Raw genomic sequence first — 25040 nt, forward strand, 5'->3', positions numbered from 1 at the left:
CACCAAAGGAAACTCATTCAAACCCATGGACGGACCACCTACAACTATGCAGACATCTTCAAGATAACCGCAACTCAAGATCCAAACAACACCGTCAACAAATATCTCATGGACATATGCACCTGTATGACCATCAACAACAATCTCAAACTAAACCCAAACAAAACAGAAATAATGATCACACCCGCGAGGATAAGGCCACACACAAACACATAAGCTGATCGGCGGCATCAGCTGTGATAAAAAACCCTCACAAGAACCTCATGTCAACACAATAGCAAAGAAATGCTTCTACCTCATACAATTAGTTAGAGGGATACTCCCCTCCCTACCTCATCTATCCCACACAATCTTGCAATCATCTCCCTGGTACTAGCAAGACTAGACTACACAAACAGCCTCTACCTCAGAATGCCTGAACTCCTCACAAAAGAACTCCAACACATACAAAATACAGTAGCAAGATTACTCCCGAGAATAAACAGAAGACTCCACATCACAACAATGCTGAGAAGCCTACACTGGCTACCAGTAAAAAATGTTTTAACTTCAAAGCCCACAGCATCACGCACAAATCACTACACGGACAAGAAGCTACCAAACAGGAAGAAACCTAATATCAACCATTGATGTCCACATCGAAATGAAGCACTACAATAATGGGAGAATAGGAAAGTCGGAGGAACTGCATTCTCATGTTTGATAGCCAAACTATGGAACTCATTACCAAAGGAAATAAGAATGACAGAAGATCACCTAATCTTCAGAAAACAACAGAAAACCTGTCTATTCAATTCAATGAGACAAGTATAGAAACAGCACTAGCCATAACTCACACCCCGGACCCAAGGCAATCATGGGACAGTACGGATGCAGCAACCAACAATAAAACAACAGAGACTACTAACCACTCCCTGCTCCTTGCTCCTCTCCTGCATACCTCCCACATACTATACACGCCCAAAGGGCCAGTCAATACTACACACAAAACACACAAGCCACACCTCCGCCACAAGAACAAAGAGCCGCGAACAACAAACAACGCAGACACTGGACGAAACCCCTCCGGACACAACAAGCCCAGTGTGCACAGTCCAAGGACACTCAGAACGATGATATGCCCAGACACCAGTTTCTCCTGGTTCTGCAAACATTAACAGAAGTGCAAAACCTCCATCCTATTCTTCTTCATCCCTAACTAACCCACCGTGCCCTTTCTTACAGAGTCACACGAGCACCTGGAGACCATGCAAACATATGAATAAGTGTCATGTAGGAGTATTGAGTATATCGGTGTGTGTGTCATACGAGTGTGTGGCATGTGAATATATGTCGTATGAGTGTATGGCATTGGAGGACAATGTTGTGAGGCCTGTATGTTTGACTGGAATGAGTAAGGGTATGTCCGTCTTGGCCTCTGTGTAAGGACAATTTATAGTCCAATCTACTTTTGTTTGCATAATGGTTTTTCCCAACAAGTTGTGATCCTTGAGGTTGGGTCCTGGATTCTGGATCAGATGAATTCTTACTTGCAGGTACCCACGTTGTTCTGAACCTCCTTCCTTTGTTGTGGGTGGAGTGACTACATTCTGTTCCCTTTTGTATGACACCAGCTTCACTGACGTTTGCTTTACTGAGTCTAATACACACTCTACCCAGGGTGTGGGTGGCTCCTGTGTTTTAAATATCTGTAGTTTTCTGGTAATGATGCAGTACTTTGTAGGCACTGCACTACCCATGTTGGCCCCCCTTTGCTTACTTTGTAGTGTTTGGGTGTTGGACACTGCTTTGCTGGGTCACCTGAAAGCATGGTTGCATTTTCTTGATATTAATGGACTGTGTGTGTGCTCCTTGCTTGTGTGTGTAAAGGTGTACATCCTGCAGGGGACTTACACTTGTGTGGAGTGTGCTTATTGCCTTGTGGTTCCCATGGTGTGTTTACTTGTGCTTTCTGTACCATGGTAAGGTTAATGGACATGTTATGACTGCTTCAGACTGTTGCTGAATAGACTGTTGGATTTGGGAGGCATCCATTTTGACTTTTTATGGTTAGAGTCACCAGACCTCAGTGCCCTTTACTTATTGTGCTTGTGCACAGTGGTGTATGGCAGGGGCTTGGAGTTTTAATCCTTCAGCCTTGTGGAGCACGTGCCGCAATGTGTCTCATGTTGAAGCTCCTTGACCTAGAAGTTGTTTAACCATCTGGTCCGAGTTTACCATGCACTTGCGGAGGTTTATTAGGGACTGTTGGTTTCATGTTGAGCAGTTGGTTTGTATGGTTGATGTTCTTGGGGTTTACATTTCCAATGCATGTTCCTCTCCTTTTCTCTCTCTGAGATCCCTTCTAAATGTACTTCACTTTAGGATGTTTCCATAAGGTGGGAGAGTTGTTGTGATGTGCTTTCTAGCATCCCAGTCTTCCATGCCTGCATGCCTGGGGCAAGGAGAGTTGTGTGAGTGAACTGCTGAGTGTTATATGTGTGCCAGTTAGTGAGAAGATGGCCGAGTGTGACTGTCTGCTGGAGGATGTCCCTTATGCCCTGTACCATCTCTTCAACATATAACTAATAGAATAAAGTCTGTTCCTTTCTTCCTGTGACTCCTGGCTTCCTAAACTGATGTGCTACCTTATAGTAAGGAACTCGCTGAAGACTTCCTTTGAGTGCGAGTTTTGTTTAGAAGATAGAGATTGTAGGCGTCCAATCTTTGCTGCAATGATAGTGGACACTTGTCACACAGTATAGTTGTATGTAAATTATTGGGGTGAGTGTCGCTATGGAACAATATATATATCAAAAGGGCCGTTTCTAAGACGCAACTTGCTTCTACGTGAAGCCGGTGCAGCAAGATCTGGATTAATGAGATGTGTTCACATTCTCTTCTGCCTGATATCATCCAGGCCGGTCCATGTTGGACGGTTCATATAGGTTTATATAGGTTTATTTAGGGAGACAAGCACTGGCCAAGAGGGCATTTCCATAGTACAGTCTAGACAGAACCAGTGCCTGGACTAGATGTCTGTCAAGCAATTTGTCTTGCCAGTAACTTGTAAGTGTGTGTTACTGGGAGCCGGGTCTCTGGCCACCGTCATAGTGGTTGTGCTACCGTGGGGCGGCCAGCCGTCCGCATGGTGCACGCAGGTGCAGCGCGTGATAAAGACATAGACACGTCTTTGGTGGCGAACTGCAACTGCCGAGCGGAGACCGCAAGGCACCTTTAACAGTGCGGGCAACATGTGAAGACACGCAGCCCTGACATGCGCCAGTTGCACGAGCCAATGCTGATGTCACAATATCCCATGCCAAGGGCAAAGACAAACAAATTATTAACATTTAAGATGGCAATGTGTTACAACAACTGCTAACACTCACACTGACCTAGAGTGTCATTTTGAAACACAGATATATACATTCTTGGGTTGGCTCCACTATCTACAAGAGGCTTGGGCGGTTCAGTTCAATTTATTGTTGCGCAAAGGGTGACGTTAACTGCCTTTACCACTTTCAGTTCTGGCCAACATGGATGCCAAGCTGTTCTACAGGGCCTACTTTACACGCATTTCACTTTTGCTGTGTTACTGCATTACCAACATACCTCTTTGGTTAGGCACATATATACATTGGGGTGTGATCAAGTGAGGCTTAAGTATACTTGCCTATCAGTCTTTACTCCCAAGATTCCTTGTCTATGGAGACCCTGGTGTGAGAGATCTGATGCCAAGAGTCACCAGAAGCACCATACATTTGGCAAACTGCCTCCATTAGATCAGTGTGGAATATTGGAGTATTGTTTTTGTGAATGGTTACTCATGGGCACCATCCCACAAAAGAAACACAAATAAACAGATAAAACCATGTGACTCTGACCAGCCAGGTGATCACTAGGTCAAGACAAAACTGATTCCATGGGAAATAAAACAGGAAACACCTTTCTCTTTATATGTCCCTGCCTAATGCACCAACATCCTGGTGGCAATCCAGACCATGCCAACAGTCATGACTTACACTTCAGTAAACGCCAAGGTGACTACTTTGCATTCCCCAACCCATGGCTGCAACAACACGTAGTGTAACTGTCCCACCTTACCTTATATGTTACCTTCAATGACATTGACTGTGCTTAGTTAGGTTTGCGCTAAATGAACCTTGCTTTGCTCTTCCCCTTGGTCTATGCAGGTCTTTCCATTCTCCTCTGAAGATCCATTGAGCTCCTTGACTTCTTCCCCCAGGTCTGCCATCTGTGTCCTTGCTCTCAAGTCTCTGTCTCAAGATTATAGCCGGCTCAAAGGAGAAGCGTGTATGTGGACAGCGCCTTCCCTACTCCCCTTGACTCAGGTGTGGTATGGGCTGCACACAGTTTGATAACTTCCCTGCTTCTGCAGCATTCATTGATCTGGAAGAAAGGTTACCAGTGAGTAATGGACATCAATCAAGAAAAACTATTGCCAGTCAAATCTATTACTGATTTATGGGTATGTACACAAGTCACCAGTGTGCTCTAAAAGTACACCTAACAAACAATACATAACCAATGGGAGGTTATCGGATGTGTTCTACTGCTCTTTAAGCTGAGTTAGAAGTTGGACTGCAGTGCAACTATCTGGATGTGACCAGATGATCACATGATCAGTTATTGCAATATCCAAATCTACCTTTCATTGATGAGACTAAAGGAAGTACTGTAATGATGGTTAGGGTCCCTTTGGGTTCGGGGGGTAGCTCAGGGGCAACACGATTGTCTTGGAAGCAAGACAAGCATAGCAACATAGGTTCAAATTCCGATCTTGCGCTTAGAAACGTCTCCGGTATTAAGCGTGCTATAAAAGAACATTTATATTTATAATAGATTAGCACAAGTCTGCAATGAGTACTATGTGGGGGTTTATTTTCTTAACGTAATGTCATAATTGTGTCAGAGTGCTACGCAATGAGCTGTGTAATGGGAAGTGCAAGAAACCGGAAGGTGTCTCCCTACCTAGTCCCCGGGGATCTGTCATCCAGGTGGCCACGACACGACCATCACTATTGGTTCTAGTTCCTGGGGGTGGACCAGTGAGGGAGGATCATCTGGATGGGGGTCCTCGGGGAGTGGGAGTGTGACACCGATGGGTGAGACACGGTATCCCCCTTCTTTCAACACCTTTTCCCCATCACGTAGGACATTCAAAACCACTGCGCCCCCTCCCTTTTCCGACACAAACACTTTCACACGACACACCAGAGAACAGACTAACACCAGAGCCATTTACCTGACATGTCCCAATACAAGGGTCAAGAAAAGTCAGGCAATTGATCAAAATCACACACACACACACCTGACAGACCTTTCCCTTTCCCCACAGGGATAAAAAGTGGAGCAAGAGAGCACAGTACGAGCAAGGTGACGTACGACCAGACAGCTATCCAGACCTGGCAGTTCAAAAGGAAGAGAAAGGCAGCAAACATCGAGAGGCTGACGAGGAGAGACACAACCTTGCCCTCTTTGACAAAACCCTGTGACCCCTCTGAGGAAAGATTTGTAAGGCTGAGGACAATAGCCCAAGTGTGCTGCAGCAGATGTCAACGATACACAGAGCGTGTCGATGCTGTTAAGCGGGAGCGAGGGAAACTCCTGCTACCGTGGTACCGGCCTTGAATCCAGTTACGAGGAAAGCCAAAGAGTTCATTACAGCCAGTGAGTCGAGGGGAGAGCCGATAAGAACCGGGCTGTGGTGAATGAAAGTCTCAAAGTGGCAAGTTGAACCAAGTTACAAGAACTGTAAAAGTGTTGAGGGGAGATCAGCTGTAGAGGAAACCTGCACCACGTGGGTGCTAACTCGGGATACTCTGGTCGATCCCCGCCTGAGTAAAGCTACAGAAACCAGAAGGCCATCGGTGAGTCGCCAAGATAGGTCAAAGTGGTCATACTGTCATGGTCATGAAGTCAGGGGCACAGGCATGCAGGGGTTGCATGCACAGGAGACCTGGGTGGACACTGTCCTGGTGCCTTTGGTGCCAGGATCATGAACAAAATTAAACAAGAACATCCATTTAACAACAAAAGCTTTTATTATGGACATAGCACTTCTGATGCATTAACCTTGAACATTCCATCCATTAAGCAGGATGCATTAACCTTGAACATTCCGTCCATTAAGCAGCCCCAAGTGTATTCTTGGGTGTGGCTGCTAATGGATTGCCTTCACACATGCTCACTCTCTAGAAGTGGCAGGGTGTGGCTGGTAAGCCGGCCCTAATGGGCGTGCCCACGATCTCAGCTATATAAGCTGCCCCGACCCTCAAGAAAGACGCTTTGCGTTATTCTGCACTTGCAAGCAGCATAACTCTCACCGTCGCCTGAGGTCAGACTTACCTTTGAAGATCCTGCTTCCTGGACATCCTGCTTCCTGCCAGCATACTTACCAACTGGGGGAAGCTGTTCTTACCTGTACATCTCTTTTGCGAACCAAGTATTCATCTTTACACTTTCCGGAACGCCGAAATCTTCATCTTGGCACTGCAGCAAGACACGCTCCATCGTCGACAGCAGCGCCTGCAAGGAAAAACAGAAGAAAGGTTAGACATCGAAAAAACAGTCAGTTTAAGGTTACGCTTCGCCATACTTTGCGCTTTTCCATAAAACATCACTTACCTGCTGTCGAACATAGTGGTAGCATCCATCTTCCATCCGGCCGCGTCTCGCGTCTCACAGCTGCATTGAGGCCGCATTTCCATCTAAGGGAAGAAAACAGAAGAGAGACATTATTGCGGGCATAAATAGGAGCAACATATAAAGACATTAAACAGAACGAACAGCATCACAAGAGCTCAAGAAAGGAGAAACAAGGAGAAACAAAGTCGCAGCTGGACTGGACTAATCCTTATCAGGGATCAGTGAATGAACTAGATCCCATTCAACGCGCCCCTGACAGAAGTAGCAGGATGGAGAGCTTATCTTCCATAATTCACAGATGAGCTTTATGGGCCGGCGTATGCTCACAGAAACCGTACTTTGGGGTGAAGGGTTCGAGAGGTACAACAATCACAGATAGGCGCACTCACACACTCTTATTTTGACACAGGAGCAGAATCACCACGTACCACCGCTCTCAGCTTTTCCACTGAGGGAGAGGCCTGAAGTGGGTGATTCAAGTTCAGGGAGGGCTGCAACCATGCCCCAAAGCCTCGGCAGAGACCAGGTGAGCGTAACAGAATGCAAAGCCTCTAATACTCTCTGCCTGGGCGTTACAGAAACAGATCAATTAGCCCTCTTACTAGGGGAATTACGGGATGAAGTACATGCTTCAAGACAGGAAACCAATGCATTACAGAGGGATCTTATTGTAACTCGAGAAAGAACTGACAAATTGGCAAGACAAATGCTACAAGCACAAGCAGGACAGGTTCCACTTCCTTGAGTGACCAATTTTTCTCATTCTTCCACACCACAACAATCAACACCAGTTCAGGTGGTTCTTCCAGGAGCGGTGCCTCTATCCCCCCCCGAACGCTTCATCTGCGACCCAAACAAGTTTGCTGTATTTATGAACCAATGTCACCTTAATTTCCTGTGCAGACCAGTAGCCTTTCCTAATGACCAAGCCAAAGTGGCGTTTATACTCCGTATTTAGGAGGTAGTGCGGCGGACTGGTCTATACCTTTGGTAAATCAAGATGACCCTTTATTCTGGAACGTTAGGAATTTCCAACATGAGATGGAGAAATTGTTTGCCTGTCATACTCAAGGACAAGCTCTGGACAAAGAGTTGTTGTCACTCAGACAAGGGAGTCAAGATCTGTTAACCTATATTGCAACCTTCAATCATCTCATAGCCCAGACCAACTGGCCAGAAGAGAAGAGGACTAGACTCTTTTACCGAGGGTTACGTGGAGAATTTAAGGATGTGTTGGCGCAAGTGGTCAATCGCCCTGAGAGATGTGCAGACTACATATACCTGAAGGTGCAACTCGATCATAGGATGCAGAATCGGAAAATGGATTGAGCTAGATCAGAGGGACGGTCAGTTTACGTACGACCTCGTGAGAATCAGACTAAAGAACATGAACAGTCTGTGCCAATGCAAATTGGTGGATTATGAAGTCCCCTTACCAAAGCAGAAAGGGAAAAAAGAAGACAACAGCTTTGCTTATATTGTGGACAAGCAGGTCACTTCCTCCGTGACTGCCCGGTAAAACCACCCAAGAAAACGGTTGGAGCAACAGTCAAAACTGATGAAGAAGAACAGAACTTGGGAAACGCCAATGCCCGGCAAGTGTAGGGGTCCGCTTGTCTAGCATGAAAAAGGAATCCGTACAGACATCGCATCTAGTCCTTCTAGTGCTTTTGGTGAACCACAAGCAACCATCAAAAATACATGCCTTGGAGGCATATATTGATTGTGGAGCTGTGTGTAACTACATTGACCAAGATTTGGCTCTCCGAATAGGCTTTCCTCTCTGACAGAAGCAGAAATCGGAAAACGTCACTGCTGTGGATGATTCTCAGCTATCCTCCGGCCCAGAGACATAATACACTGAGAAAGTCAAGCTTCTCTGTCAGGACGGGCATCAAGAGGACATTACTTTCGATCTCATCGGTACTCCTCACTTCCAGATGATATTGGGAATGCCCTGGCTGGAGACCCACAATCCTAGGATCGACTGGCGAAAACGAGTTCTGACATTTACTCATGATTGTGCTGACACATGTTACAAAAAAGATGACAGCAATCTGAAACCGAATAAAGGAATCATGTTGGGCCTCATCAGCTTCTTACTGCTTGAATACCAAGATTACCAGGATGTCTTCAAAAAAGAGCAAGCCAACGTTCTGCCCCCGCACAGACCCTACGATTGTCAAATAGATCTTGTACCCAGAGACCAGATCCCTCGCAGCCGAATTTACGCTCTGACAGAACAGGAAAATCAGCATCTTAGAATTTACCTGGATCAGTACCGGGCGAACGGTTTCATTCACCCGTCCAAGTCACCTGCCTCCTCACCCTTATTCTTCGTGCCTAAAAAGGAGGGGGACTTAAGAACTTGCATAGACTATAGAGCCATCAGATCACAGTAAAAAATCAATATCCTTTACCACTTATATCAAAGCTCCTGCACCAAGTGAACCATGCTCAAATCTACACAAAACTGGATTTAAGAGGAGCATACCATCTTGCAAGAGTAAAAGAGTGGAAAACGGCCTTCCACATGAAGTACGGCCTCTTTGAATACCAGGTCATGCCCTTCGGGCTATGCAATGCCCCTGCGGCATTACAATTCTTTATGAATGGTGTACCCCGTGAACTACTGGGTGTTTGCACTCGTTTACATTGATGACGTTCTTATCTACTCAAATTCAATGGAAGAACATGTAGGCCATGTCCGGGCAGTCTTAGAGAAGCTTTGACAACACCAATTGTATGCCAAGTTGGAAAAATGTTTTTTCTGTGTAACCGAAGTCTAGTTTCTCTGTTTCATGCTCACACCACAAGGCATACATATGGATACAGGAAAGGTGGATGCAATCCTCCAATGGCCCTCACCAACATCCACGAAAGGAGTGCAAAGCGTGCTCGGATTCGCCAACTTTAACCATCGGTTTACACCTGGGTTTTCACAAATTGTACATCCAATTACCTCCTTGTTAAAGAAAAATCAAAAGTTCCATTGGTCGACAGAAGCTGAAGAAGCCTTCCAGAAGTTGAAACTAGCATTCACTACACCAGTCCTTTGACACCCACAACCAAACCTACCTTACATAGTTGAGACAGATGCTTCAAAAATAGCCATGGGAGCAGTTTTGTCACAACAAGACCCCGAAACAGGACAACTACACCCCATCACATTCTGGTCCTGCAAATTTTCAGCCCCCGAGTTGAGCTACGCAATCACAGATAAGCAATTACTGGCGATTAAAGCAGCATTCAAGGCCTGGAGACATTACCTTCTTGGGGCGAGACATATGGTCACTGTCATCACGGACCACCTTAACCTATAATACTTGAAAACCGCCAAAGCACAATCCTCGCATCAACTTTGTTGGGCTCTCTTTTTCGCGGAATATGATTTTATTATCACTTATAGACCTGGAGTACGCAATGGGAAAGCAGACGCTCTCACGCATGAGTGAAGAAAATGAGGCTTTTACAGCATCTGACCCCGTGGCCATAATTCCTGAGGAAATGATTCAAACCAGAATAGCTGCCACCACGTGTGTGGATGACCAAATAACCAGTTTGCAATTCCAGATGGATCAATCAACACAACAGGAATGGCTGTTATAAGGTGGCCAGTACACCATCGAAGACAATCTACCATATTTCCAAGGACAATTATATGTCCAAGACCAACAACTGCAAAAGCAAATCATCACAAATTACCACGATTCATTAGTGGAAAGACACCCAGGAATAGCCAAAACTCTAGCTAAGGTAAAACAAAACCACTGGTGGACAAACTGGCGAAACGATATTGCCCAATTTATTGAAACCTGTGGTGTCTGTGCACAACACAAGTCTCAGAAACAGAACCCCGCTGGCTTAGGCTTACTACATCCCCTAACAGTACCGCCAGCACCTTGGCATACCCTGTCAATGGACTTCATCACAGATCTTCCACCATGCAATGGATACAACACCATATTAGTCATTGTGGATTTATTCTCCAAAATGGCCCATTTCATCCCTCTGAAGGGACTCCCAAATGCGTCAACTCTCGCTTCTGTATTCCTAGAGCAAATTGTTCGATTGCATAAATTTACGTCAATATTAGTATCTGATCGCGGAACTCAATTTGTTTCTGCCTTTTGGAGAAAGTGTTGTACGGTTGCCAAAATTGATCTCTGGTTGTCCACAAGCCATCACCCTCAAACTGATGGGCAAACTGAACGAACCAACCAAACTTTAAAGCAATATCTCAGGTGGATGTTGCAACAGTCCGAGGATTTTTGGAAAAATATACTCTGGATAGCTGAGTATGCATACAACAACTCAGTTCACACAAGCACAGGGCAAACTCCATTCTACCCTGTTCATGGAAGACATCCGAGGACATCAATATTTGATCCACCCGATACCCTGGAAATGCCAGCCATACCAAACTTGCATGAAACCATCACTCAGGTTCTTAAGGAGGCGACAGAGCCTCTGACCAAGGCTAAGGAAAGACAAAAACTGTTTGCTGATCGACATCGGAATGAAGCTCCGCCTACCAGATTGGAGAAAAGGTGTGGTTAGCGTCCAAATATATTCCCATGAAGGGGATAAGAGCTGTCCGCCCAAGATACATGGGCCCCTATACTATAAAGTCTATAATCAATCATGTCGCCATGAAATTGGAGTTACCATTTCACATGAAAATTCACCCCGTATTTCCTGTCTCTCTCCTCAAACCAATGAAATCCAATACACGGCTTCGTTCTCTGCAACAGCCCGAAGTAATAGATGGAGAAGCAGAATATGAAGTCAAATCCATTCTGGACTCCAAGGTGTTTTCGATCAAAATTGTACTACCTAACTGACTGGAAAGGTTACGGACCTCAAGACCCAACTTGGGAACCCAGTGAACATGTCCCTGCTCTGCGTTTAATCAGACAGTTTCATCACAATAATCCCACCAAACCAGGATCGGGAGGAGAACCACCCTTGAGAGGGGCCTTGAGGGGGGAGTGCTGTCATGGTCATGAAGTCAGGGGCACAGGCATGCAGGGGGTGCGTGCACAGGAGACCTGGTTGGACACTGTCCTGGCACCTTTGGCGCCAGTCTCATGAACAAAAGTAAACAAGAACATCCATTTAACACCAAAAAGCTTTTATCATTGACATAGCACTTCAGATGCATTAACCTTGAACATTCCATTCATTAAGCAGGATGCATTAACCTTGAACATTCCGTCCATTAAGCAGCCCCAAGTGTATTCTTGGGTGTGGCTGCTAATGGATTGCCTTTGCACATGCTCACTCTCTAGGAGTGGCAGGGTGTGGCTGGTAAGCCGGCCCTAATGGGCGTGCCCACAATCTCAGCTATATATGCTGTCAAGACAGATGCTTCATGTTATTCTGCACTTGCAAGCAGCGTAACGCTCACCGTCGACTGAGGTCAGACTTACCCTTGAAGATCCTGCTTCCTAGACATCCTGCTTCCTGCTAGCATACTTACCAACTGGGAGAAGCTATTCTTACCTGTACATCTCTTCAGCGAACCAAGTATTCATCTTTACACTTTCCAGATAGCCGAAATCTTCATCTTGGCACTGCAGCACGACATGCTCGATCGTCGACAGCAGCGCCTGCAAGGAAAAACAGAAGACAATGTTAGACATCGAAAAAACAATCAGTTTAAAGTCGCGCTTCGCCATACTTCGCGCTTTTCCTTAAACCATCACTTACCTGCTGTCGAACATTGCGGTAGCATCGATCTTCATCCGGCCGCGTCTCGCGTCTCGCAGGTGCATTGAGCTGCATTTCCATCTAAGGGAAGAAACAGAAGAGAGTCATTATTGCGGGCATAAATAGGAGCAACATATAAAGACATTTTCCACGTCGGAAGCGGCGGTTACGGCCGTGCGGCTTGACGTCTCTGGCTAATCCTAGGTCCTTTCCTCTAATCAGCGTGTCCCCGCAGGTGTGCCGGCTGCGAGTACGAGGGCGAGGGTGAGGATGTTGCGGGTGCCGTCGGGGTTTCTTTTGGACCGACGGCACCAAGAAAATCGCGCCCAGTCTGAAGATCTGGACGTCGGCTCGCAACTGTTGCCGTAACAGATATACAACCCTCAATCGGTAGCTGGTGAGTGTAGGAGGGGCACGGAAGGCACGATATCTGCACCGTGTCCTGTCCTTGCCTTCCCCATTCTTCTACCGCTTAGCGTGGACAGTTCGTGTCAGCTAGAGAGGGGGTGACGGTCTCTCACAGGGGCTCAGTTCCTCCGGGTGCGAGGGGCTGCACACACGCTTGGCTGGCCCTTATCCTGCTGTTGCATGAATTATAATTTGTAAAGAATATTTTCCCCGCAGTAGCAGGGAGTGCCCTAAACACAGAAAATAATATCACCATGGAGTATGGTAGTAAGCCTGCTTTCAGTAAGCCGGCTGTCTTCCCTGCCCATGAAGGGCATGACAATCCTCTAGGAAATAATGGGGAGCACACTAAGACCTCCATTGGTGTCTCACAAGGGGAGATTGGTTCCTCTCCGCTCTCCCTAGATCAATCCATACTTGATCACTGGCCGGATTCCATGGCCAGTATTGCTAAGGAGCTGTTGTTATGCACTAGCCCTTTCGATCTGGGACTCCTAGTGGATGCACTAAGCAAATTGGTTCGGGATCCTAGACCTCTGAGCAAGAATATGGCCTCACAAACAAATGATTCCTCTCGTCTTTGTCTTCGGATACGGACAGGTAACTTGGATAAGGCCTGTCAAATTAATGTTCAAAAAGAGCAATTAGATAAGGCTTCACAATCGGATTATAGCAACAAGGAAACTTCAGTACCACATAAACGTCAGACTAATAAAAAAGCAGCCCCATCGCAAAGCCTAATACCGTTAATTCCATCTTGGAACCGGCCATTGATGCTATTCAGAAGCCAGACCTAGAGGTGCATAAATTCCATCCTCAATTTAAGGCCCTTTCCAAGCCTGGCTCCTCCAAGAACCTCTGTGTTAGAAAATGTCAGATGCCTAAAATAGAAGACATAAACATTCAGGATTTTGTTTCGGACCAGAGAAATGTTATTATTACCAACATCAGCAAGGCCAATGGTCATGAACCCAAAGAAGCTCTGCGTTGCAAAGTCCTAGCCTGGCTTAGACGGAGAACTGGGCCATGTGTGGTCAGATTATCGGATCTCAAAATCCTTCGGAGGATGGACTTGAAGGACTGGAGCACGCATGACAATAAGGAATGTGGTCTAGTGGGGTCGGGGATTAGTTCTCTGCCTGCATTCCTAAAACTGTGTAAATATATTCCAAAGGCATCCTCTAGTTGTAATCTGATTATTTGATTGCCTCCGTGGCTCAAGGAGATTCCCGCTCTTTTCTATTCCTTGCATTGTAGGTTTTCCATATGATTCTAGATACTGAATTTATTGATTTTGTGTTTGTGTAAGTCTTGTTTGTATTATTCGTTTTTTGTTGTATGCGCCCTTAAGCCTGTGGGTACCTGGAGCGCAATATAAATAATAAACATAAACATAAACAGAACGAACAGCATCAAAAGAGCTCAAGAAAGACTTACCAATCATAAGGAGAAGCATAGTCGCAGCTGGACTGTACTAATCCTTATCAGGTATCAGTGAAGAACTAGATCCCATTCGATGCGCCCCTGCCAGAAGTAGCAGGACGGAGAGCTTATCTTCCATAATTCGCAAGGTGAGTTTTATGGGCCGGCGTATGCTCACAGAAACCGTACTTTGGGGTGAAGGGTTCGAGAGGTACAACAATTAGATTGGTGCACTCACGCACTCTTATCTACATGCAGGACCAGTATCACCACGTACCACCGCTCACAGCTTTTCTACTGAGGGAGAGGCCTGAAGTGGGTGATTTAAGTTCAGGGAGGGCTGCAACCGTGCCCCAACGCCTCTGCAGAGGCCAGGTGAGTGTAACACATACAGGAGGTCAAGCAAAATCCCTGTACAGTCGAAAGCCTTTGACCTACGAACTTTGAAGAAAGCAAGAAACAGTGTGTTAACAAAGGTGAACCCGGCCGAGGGAGGTCCACTGGAACCGTTTAAAAATATATTAAGATTTGTGAATGAAGGAAAGGCATAGTGAACCCCGCAGGAGGGAGGCTGAAAGTAAAGAGGGATCAGCGCCCAGAAGAGGGAGACCCAGGGGTGAAGAATCCTCACCCTAAGTAAAACCAGGAGATGAACTTTCATTTTGTTGAAGGAACTTTTGTTTTGTTATTGAATACGTCAGGCCCTCGAAGGCAAGAGACTTTCCAAGGAAACGAGACTTGGCCATCGACGGTCCTGATAGCTGCAAGTAGACTTGCCGACTCATGCTGGGAAAGCTCGAGTGGGTGCTGTGCTCCAAGATCCCATTTTACCCCGTGCTCAAAACGTGGGGAAGGGAGACACAAGCTACCACATCCTGACTTATCTGTGGACACTTCTTTCTTTTCTTGAAAATCATCCCACACCCTTTTTTGTATTAGTTGTAAGGTTTGGAAATAGGTTTCTTAGTATAGGCCCTTTTTATTTGACACAATGCCACTAGGACTGCCTTATTTTCATTTGATGGTCGATGCTTTCTCCCATCTTAGATTTAGGTTTAGCTTAGGCGTTTATCCACCCTGCATTTAAGTTTAATAAAGACCCTTGAACTGTGATCATTTGCATCTGTCTTTACTGTTTCCACCATGGGTTCCTTACAGAAGGGAGAGGGTCATGATTTAGTTATGTCAACTTACAAATGTTTGTTTAGGTAATTAACTATCTGTTTCTACAACCAAATGCTTAACAGAAATGCGTAAGGATCCATATGGTTAGGTGGGATTACTTGTACTTCGTAAGACACACTGAAGCCCACTGGACCCCATGCTCCCTTCATTGGGCTATCTGTCTGCCATGTGGCAAATGCCATCTGCGGGGGTGTACTTGGATGCATTAATATTATTTATTTTTGCGATCCAAAGTAAAAGCTGATTTTTTTTTTTCTACAGGCAGTGCACTCTGTTAAACAAACACACATTCTACAAATGTGTTTAAAGAGCAGGGACAGTGGCTGCCCTGGAGCCTACGTCTGGCTCAGAAAATGTGTGCTATAATCACTGTCTTCATTCTTCATAAAAGGGAAGACATGCATACTTCTACTGTGCACAATGCAAAAGACACGAAGTTGGGCGGCTTCCCTGGCTGTATTACCGCTGGGGCTATTAGCGTTACCGCCAACCCCCCCGACGCTATTAGCGCCAGATCACGGGTTTGGCAGAACGACAAGTCCCCATTCCCCATTGAGCCCAAAGGGAATTTTCGTCGCTACTACTGCCAGCGGTATTAGCGCGGCAGTAATAGCGCCAGAAATCAGCAAAATCGCGGCGGATTTGCCCCCAGTTCAGAGCTGGGAGTAAATCCTGGCAATCCCGTGATTTGGCGTACCCTTAAATGCGGCAGTAATAGCAATACTGCTGCATTTAAGGGTTACCACCAAACTCGTGACGAGGCAGGAAATGTCGAAAGAAAGGCGAACAGTGCAAAGAAAGGCGAAAATTCCAAATTCGAGAGACAAATATTAGATGCAGAATCAAAGATGCACATGAAGAAACTGTATATCAGCTTCTCAGGTTATCGTTCCTTAGCAGCTCCCTGGCCCGAGGGAGATACACTTCTATTCAACAGATATCTACTGGCGCTTTTGTGCAGGTCAGTACCACAGTATAGAGTTTTTAAAAAAGCGTACCACTACTCAGGAAAGTCTACCAAGGCCCACAACCGACTGCCTTCAAAGGGGACGTATTTAAATTCTTAAAGCCTCCACACTAGCAAGTGCCCTTATACCCGCTGGCAGCACACTCCTTACACATTGCAAACTGGGTAAATGCAGGGAGAAGGCGGCATTCTGCAAAAGATAAATGCAGTGTCGCTACTGAAAAGAAGCTTATGAACAACTGTTCAAACAAACAAAGTTGCGGCACTTGCCTTGCACCCACGGGTTCTCAGAAAGAAAGTCATGTTTACTGGGGAAGGTGTCCACATCAGAACTAATACCATATGGTTTCAGCTCATCCCACTTCACTCTGAGTCATAAGGCCCATCTGCAAGACCAAGGCCAGGACACTAGGACCCCCAGGTTCCAGAAGGAGTCTTGTCTTTGGAGGGAATCAGCACCTCACCTTGGGCCATAGGGATGGGTTATGCCCCATTTTCCTACCTTCCCCAAAAACATGTATAGGAAATGGTCTTGAGGGTTTCCTTTACAAATAAATTGGTGTACTTGTTCCCTCTTTGCTGTGCAATTATACGAGCATTCAACGTACTATTTAGTATATATCTTTCCTGTTGCCTGTGCGTTTTCCATTGTAAGAGCGGGTCAATAGTGTTTTTACTCAGGGTTTACGTTTATGTAGACCATGTATGTAGAACGTTCCATGAATATTATGATTATTATTTGGGTACCACACTGGTGGTGTTCAGAGGCTTCTCTGCTGGTCCACAATTCCGGATAGTATCGCCTGCCCAACCCTCATGCTAACAGAATAGAGGCAAGGTAGGCAGTTTATCAACTTCTGCCTGTACAATCATTCTGACTGAAATGCCTCTCGCTGAGTTGTGGCACAGGCTTGGCGTGGGGCAAGGAAGATACTGACCTCTCACTCTCTCTGCACTTCTGGCCAGAAGAGGATTTCATCACAATGAAGATTAATGATTAGCATGCCTCATTTACTTCACTGCCTGCCTTGCGTTGGGGAAAAATGACTGCTGGCGATTCCAGTGTATTGGTGTTGGGGTGGTCAATAAACGTTCCCATGAGAAAGAGGGGTTCTTGTGCATGCCATAATGGTGACACGGGGAACAGCGAAATTGGCACACTCTTGCAATTTGACATGTTTTTAGCATAGTTAATAAGAATGGGATTTGTGTTACGTTGTGTTTAAGTTGATACATTTTAGACTTGCATGCGCGTAGCACAATAAATGTCAAAAATGCTGATGTAAGTATAAACAACGTAGGTATGGTGTGACACGTAGCACCAAGAAACTGGGCAATAAGGAGCTTCATATGCGCACCCAAGAAAGGAGATTTGTAAAAAAGAAACCACTGTGAAGAGGACACAGTAGTGTTGAACATACATACAAAAAAGGTACATACATGGGGATCTTGAGGAATACATGTTTGGGACAGTTTGGGGTGCAATGTGAATATGTAAAATCTGTAAGCCCCAAACTCTCTTACAGTTTTTGTGGGCTCTGAAACCTGGGTTGGTGAGATGAACTCTGTGTAACTGGGAAGCTGGTTTAGAAAGGTTGATGGCTGAGGAAGGACAATGAGCAGCTGCGATAATATCATATGGTCAGTTACGGGCAGGCACTGGGGTTTTTACGACTTGGCACTATTGATGAAAGGAAATGCAATCTTTGTGAGTGCATGGGAGATTCTTATTCATGGTCAAGATAAGTCTGGCCATCTTTTTGTGACTGAGTAATAAACCCGGGGTGAAGCGACACCGAAGGGCAGACTTGACAAATGCTTCATGGGTTTGATTATTTTCTCAGATTGTGTCCGGAGACCCTGTGTGTTGAATTCAGAGTCGTGAAGATTAGAGTGAAACAAGGACGCCAGCAAGTCTGGGTGGGTGACAGTTATCGCCAGTTCAAAAGGAACTTGCTCATTTTCCCCCTCCTCATATTGTTTGAAGTGTTCTCGCTAACCATGTGCATCGCATCTGGGATTAGAACTTCCCAGGTCAGCTGGAATGTAATGAATTATGTTTGTGTTTAAATGTGTAACCATGTGATGATGTCATGACCTACCATGGACAAATCGTAAAAAGGGATGTGCTCTAAATATGAGCTGATGCGAAGATATGTTGAAAGGGGATGGTAGGTAAATAATTGTGTGCAATGAGAATGTGGAAATTAAAAGGGGATTATTGATGTGTAATAATATATGTGGGAGTGTTTTAACTGTTACAAAATGTATATAATGTGAAATGTCTGTGTGACTCAGGGAGACTCTAGTTTGACTCTAGCACCTCCCAGCTATTTCAACAATAAAATTGCTTAACGGACAAATGTGCACCCGATTATTAAGAGGTGGGCTTACTCTGATTTAAGGTGATTGGAGGGCTAGCCCCACATTTTGGCGACCACCAAGGGACCCCAGGCTTTCAAAAACGTTAGGGGTTCCTGTACTGTGAGAATTGTAAGCGTATTCTCACTCCTTATCCCCCTGGATCATCTGCTCAGCTGGCCAGTGGACACCCATCGCTGTTGGATCTAGAACCTGGAGGTGGAAAAGCGAGGGAGGGTCACCTGGGTGGAGAGTCCTTGGGGATTGGGAGTCAGGTATCCAAGGGTGAGACTCAGTATCCCCCTTTTCCTCTAGATGGTAAATCTACCCATACCCCTCCCACTACCTCTTTAGGCTGTGAAACACATCCCATCATTTTCCCACATGTCACATTTACCGGTAATGAGACATGGAATTCCCCTTGCCCAATTATCAATCACCCTTTTCGCTCTCAGCCTCTGTGGGATAGTGTACATCCTATCTTGTTTACCCCAGCCAAATTCCAACATGTAATGGGACGCAGAAGAGATGATCGAGAGTGATGAGGATTGCCCAAAGGAACAACATTGGAAGACAGGGAGGGAGCTAGTACGTTTCACCTCTAGGCAGTCCCATTAATAGATTCAGGCAAGGTCAGTCACTTCACCTTAACCATGCACAACTGTACTCTATTAAACACCACTTCAGAACTGACCAGGAGAGAAGGGGTCCTAAGGTCAGGCAGGTCCCACTAATTGGTCAGGCATGGGAGGCCAAGGTCTCACACCTGGAACCCCTTAACAGGGCCCAGGTGTATAAAAGGTGGGGCATTCAGCAAGGATAAGAGAAACTGTGGGAGAGAACGGAAGGGAGGCTGCATGGCTGAGTCCGGCAGGGGATCCCTTCTCAGTCACAAGCCAGATTTTGAAAGTAAAGCAGAGCTCAGATTTGGAAACGAGTGAGCTGGGGATAATCTTGAGGGGAACGGTATGCCCGGATACTGGCCCAGTGTTTGTATGGGGCTGCAGCGTAGCTAGGGAGCCGTGTCTCAAAGGAGCCGGAGCGAGGCAGCCTGTATCCTGCTGACGGTGTTCAGAAGAGTGCTTATTCCCTTGGGATGTGTGCCAGTCCCAAGGGTGACTGAGGGGCAGGTGGTGAGACCCTAACCTCGACCTTAAGCATCCAGGAGAGACTGATCGCTAGCACCACTCTGCCCATTGAGTTTCATGCAAGTTAGAGGTTGAAACTCGGGAACGTGCTGCTGGCTGGAGCAAGGAGAGGGAAAAGCAAGATGTATAAAGTGGCACAGAAAGGAAAGCGGGAACAAGAGTATTGAAAGAGCGGAAAGGCGTTAAGAAGCAAAGAAAAGGAAAAGACAAGAGAAAAGTGATAGAAGTGGACAAGCGACCCGAAAGCAAGGAAAGGGGGGAAGGGACCCGAAAGTGCAGATAAGGGTGCAAGCCACCCAATTGTAAAAGAAAAGGTGCAAGTGTGCACTGAAAACATTACAAGAATTGTGCAAGAGGTTCAATAAGAAAGGGACAGGTGCAAGAGTGCACGTCAGAAAGAAGGAAGTGTGCAAGAGGCAAAAAGTAAAGGAAGCAGAAGATGGTGCAAGTGTGCACGCCAGAGTCAGAGAAGATGCAGGAGAGACAAAAGGGGGTGCAGGAAGCACCCGAAGATGAAAGGATAAACGGAGTATAAGTAAAGGAAGCAAGAGAGGGGCTACAGATCAGCCAGGTTGTGCTGGGAGGAGCAAAGAGCCTGTCGTTCTCGAAAGTCTCTGAATCTACCACACGAAAGGATTGTATATGAAATAAACTGTATATAGAAAAAAGGAACATCCTGACAAGCTGTACTGTTTGAAACCAGAAGGGCCCGCACTTGGGGAAGGGAACCCTGAGAGGCCTAACAAAGTTGAATAATTGTTTTTGAAACAAAGAGGGATAAAGGAAATGGTCTCTCTTCCTTTTACTAGACCGCTCTACCGCGTTTGATTTAGTGAACCATAACGTGCTATGCAAGCACCTATCTAAAGCCGCCCATTTCTCTCCAGAGGCGACAGCTTGGTACCAATCCTTTCTAGACAATCGCGCCATAAGAGTCTTCTCTCCTTCTGCATCAGCAGAGCCAACACCAATAACTTGTGGAGTCCCGCAAGGATCATGTGTATCGGCCATGAAGTACAATTTTTTTACAAAGCCTCTGTTTGATGACCTAGACAATTTGGGTGTCACCTACACAAACTATGCAGATGACACCCAGATCCTCATTCCTATGTCTGGCGATTACGAGGCAGAGTCTGCCCTGTTGAATGAAATCTATCTCTTCATTCAGTCATGGATTGCCTCGCAGGGTCTCAGTCTGAAAGATGAAAAGACTGAGCTCTTGCATATCGGAGCGACTGCCAAAACTCAACAAACTAAGCAACCAGCTTTGATCATTTAACATCAATGGTACAGGCATTACAGTTGCCAAAGAGGTAAGGATGATGGGCTTCCACCTAGACACAGCTCTTAACCTCAGCTCTTAAGTCAATGCTACAGCTTTGGTGACAGCACACACCTGCAAGCTCATCCACGCATGCAAACCATTCCTTTCCACGCCTCGCTGCGTTACATTAGCACGAGCCTTAGGGCTTTCTAAACTACACTACTGTAATGCACTAGACCTTGGTTCCAACAAGCAAAACATCAACAAACTAAAAATTCTACAGAATAGCACCCTAAGAACTGCACTAGGCATCCCGAGAACGCAACATATCTAAATGACCAGGTGTAACAGCAAGTGCCTGGCAGTTAATGACAGAATACAACTTAAAGCGTTAACCCTTACCCACAAATGCCTAGCCAACGCAGCACCAAAATACCTGGTGAATACATTTACCAGAAATATATCTGCACGGCCAACCAGGACAATCTATTCACATGTATTCACATTGCCTTAAAGTCCCCAGATATGACCTTAAAAAGGTAGGGGGGGAAGTAGCTTTGCTGTCATGGCAGTGCAGCTTTGGAATTCCAAAACAAAAAGTTGGCTCTTAGCTAGGGACCTTTATTTAATCCTGGATCGCTAACCCTCAGAGTTCGACCTTCACCTGTTGTTCCTGCATAGCCTTGTAATTATTTTGTAAATCTTTGACTTTTAACTGTATAATTCCTTTATGCCTTCTTGTTGTGTAATTTGTATATTCTTGTATTCTGTAACAATGTAATATAAAAAGTATCTTATGCAACGTGTAATGCGCCCAGATACCTCCAAGTTTGGAGTGCAATATAAATAAACAAATAAATAAACAAAGACACAAACAAAGAAACACACATAAGCTTGGGGAAGGGAACCCTGAGAAGCCTAAAAGGAACTGTGTTATATTTTGTTTGTTTGAAACTTGGGAGAGTTGATGATTGGGGAAGGGAATCCCAATGAATCAGAGACATTATAAGTTGGTTGAAAGTATTGCAAGAACCCTGTAGAGAATAGTTAACAAATAACTCCTTTCTTTGTGCTAAAACTTTGTTGACATTGATAGAGCCACACCTGGCAAGAAGACCACATGAAACTAACCTTGCTCTATATTTCTTTTTTAGATCACTATTTTTCTTCAAAGAGACTTCCTAGCACATTTTGTCAAAGTGTGAAGGCAAGCATGGGTTTAGACACAGACGGATTTTGGTTTTGGACTTTCAGACCTCGATGGCCCTTAGAAACCTCTGTTGAGGTAACAATCCCTTTAGAGTTGGGGCTAGTTGGATATTACACCAACACCGGTACTGTATTAAGTAAAGGTATTGGAACTCTTACATTTCACTCTGTGTCTCTCTTGATACCATGCCAGCCTCACAGTATGCACAACTCGGCTGCAGTGCTTCTCTGCGGAGGCCAGTCTTCCATGCACGGTAAAAGAAGAGGTGTACAGGTGCCATATTGGTTAGAGGCCTTTCTGCTCCCCAGAAGTGTGGTGTGTGGTCCAGCTGTGCAGGGTGAATTGAAGCAGCACCAATTCGCAGCGCTCTGTGGATCAGTTTCACGTGAGAGCATTTTTGGTGGGTAAAGCAAGAGGGTAATAGGGTAAAAAGAGGGTTTCTTTGCTTTGGGGGTTTGGAAAGGGTAAGGTATGTGTGGAGTTAGATGAGTTGAAAGACTGGGTGTTTTGGACGAGTGAATGAACTGTGTTATGTCTTATGTTTTTGGTATGCAACTTTCACCTAGTTTGTTATTTTAGAGGTGTGAGGTGGTATCCCCACCAGCACATCCATTGTGAGGTTTGCCCAGATACCTTTCAGTTTGCTTGTTTGGTTGGCTGGAGCCCTCACCTAGTGGCATTTTATGGTAAGTCCATCCGTAGATACCTTTCTGGAGTATACCTCTGGCACCCTTTATTTTGAATTGACTGTGCAAAGGGAGACCTCGCCTCACTTTTCTGGGTTAGTCGAAGTAGTGAAGGGAATCTGTCTGTAGTCAGGGAAAGATGGTATTGTACTAGAAAATACTGTACTATTGATGAAGCGCGCGATAACAGCCATGTAGTGGAAAACATTGCGCTCCTTCAATGCTCCAGTGAAGGAGATATAGCAGCGATTTGGGCAGTGATGTGATTTTTGATGATATGCTGTCTTTTGTGTCAGAGTGAGAAGTATAATTAAAGTGACTAGCAAAGTGAGGTGATCGTGGTGAAAGTGAACAAGGTGAGTGATTGTGGGAAGATTAAGAAATTGGGATGAAATGTCATCGGGTTAGGCTACTGTGTTTTAAGTCATTTATTTAGAAGTTAAATTGTTTCAGGTACTTTTGTTTGGAGTATGGCGACTCCGCTGAATCACTTATGTTAGGTACTCCCGGGCTATAAGGTAAAGATTTTAAAATAACAACGAAAATGGCTGCAGGAAACTAAGGGTAAAATGCTCAATTCTTGGCCTACCGAGGGGACCTATGATAAGGCAATGTTGGAAAACCTGTATACTTTCTTAGTCACTAGGCATAAGGGTTCGAATTTACAGAATCAAATAAATATATTATAGTTATGGAGGATGTATGAGAAAGGCCCATAATGTAAAATATTAGAGGAATGGCCAAGAAATGAGGGTGCAGGAATTCCTTCTGCATTGCCGCCATATGGGTGCTCTCCCTTATCACCCACAGAATCCAACCCCAAACCTCCATTTTCTACAGTGGCCACTCCAGTGGTCGCAAGACGGTCACAGGTAACACCTCTATCAGCTAGGATTCCTAAGGGTGGAAATGGAATAACTCCCCGACTGTGTCCCTGATTGCCAGGTTAGCAGAGAAATTAAGGGTGGAGGAGCGAGAGAGAGTGAGACTGGCAACCGGAAGACTAGATGAAGGCCCGAGAATGGGCTACAAAAAAGGGAGACTGCGTTTTTCAGCTAGTATAGAGGATATTTGCTATGAAAAGGTTAGGGGTCAGGCTGGGGTACAACTTCATATGCCAGCAACCTAATACTGTTATGGTAGTTATGTGTCGCATTGGTGTGGGGTAATATGGAGGGACCAACAACCCTACCTTCGTGGTCAAAGTGTAAGACAAAAGGTTTCCCCACAGAATAACTGCGCCACACTGTTTGACAGAGATTTGTTTCTCAAAAGAATCTGTATTGAGTTTTATTCAAAAAAGAAACCGAGAAAATGTTGTGGTGCCCTTCAGTTGATAGAGGATAGGCTGTGGAAAAGCAGAATCGGGAAACATTAGAAGAAGCAGTGAGGCTAGCGGAGGAAGAGGTAGTGTTGTTATGACAGCAGAGAAGTGAAGAGCGGGAAGAAGTGAATAGGCATGTAACGATCGTAGAGTAAGGAAGGTGGAGGCATGGACAAGTTCTTGTTATACTGGATAAGCCAGTTATCAAAGAGGTCAATGTGGACCTTGAGGATGGGCACATGATTTGAGCAAGGAGAACAGGAACTGGCACCCTACAGTAGTGCCAAATATATTTATGTGCCCATAGAATTGGCATGGGATGTGATAACAGGAGAAGGAGACAAGGATGAATGGGAATCGTAGGTTTGTCAGGTAGAACAGGGTGCAGCAGCCCCACCTCCTGCTCTATTAGAGGCACCAGAGATTACACTATGCAGTTTTAGAACACACTGTGGTACTCATTAGCTCTAGTGAGCAACAAGGGAGGGACGCAAAAAGCCCCAGTAAAGGTGGGTGTGACACAATTTGCGTTGCTCCAGAAGGGTCAGCAAATGGCATATTGCATCCCGTAGTCACACATGGATCGGAATAATTTGATGAAGACACTCCATTCGCTCGCTGCAGAGGTGGGGAAGTGGATTTATGCATTATAGAAGCACACTGCCAGAGTCATGTTGGCCCTAGAGGACATGAAAAGCTTAT

The 25040-nt window shown here is 45.5% G+C and overlaps 1 protein-coding gene across 2 annotated transcripts in view; it reads right to left on the reverse strand.

Annotated features, from left to right (window-relative positions):
• LOC138528683 (E3 ubiquitin-protein ligase TRIM39-like) overlaps positions 1-25040 on the reverse strand; it is a 229234-nt gene that overhangs the window by 167172 nt on the left and 37022 nt on the right. For both annotated transcript variants that reach the window (XM_069640541.1, XM_069640540.1), the window contains exon 2: positions 4087-4392. In XM_069640541.1, coding sequence (XP_069496642.1) covers positions 4087-4110 — 24 coding nt within the window. In that variant the 5' untranslated portion in view covers positions 4111-4392. The remainder of the gene's footprint in view (positions 1-4086; positions 4393-25040) is intronic.

The sequence above is a fragment of the Ambystoma mexicanum genome, chromosome 7q, assembly GCF_040938575.1.
Source record: "Ambystoma mexicanum isolate Mex_15411 chromosome 7q, UKY_AmexF1_1, whole genome shotgun sequence".
In the NCBI taxonomy this organism is placed as follows: Eukaryota; Metazoa; Chordata; class Amphibia; order Caudata; family Ambystomatidae; genus Ambystoma; species Ambystoma mexicanum.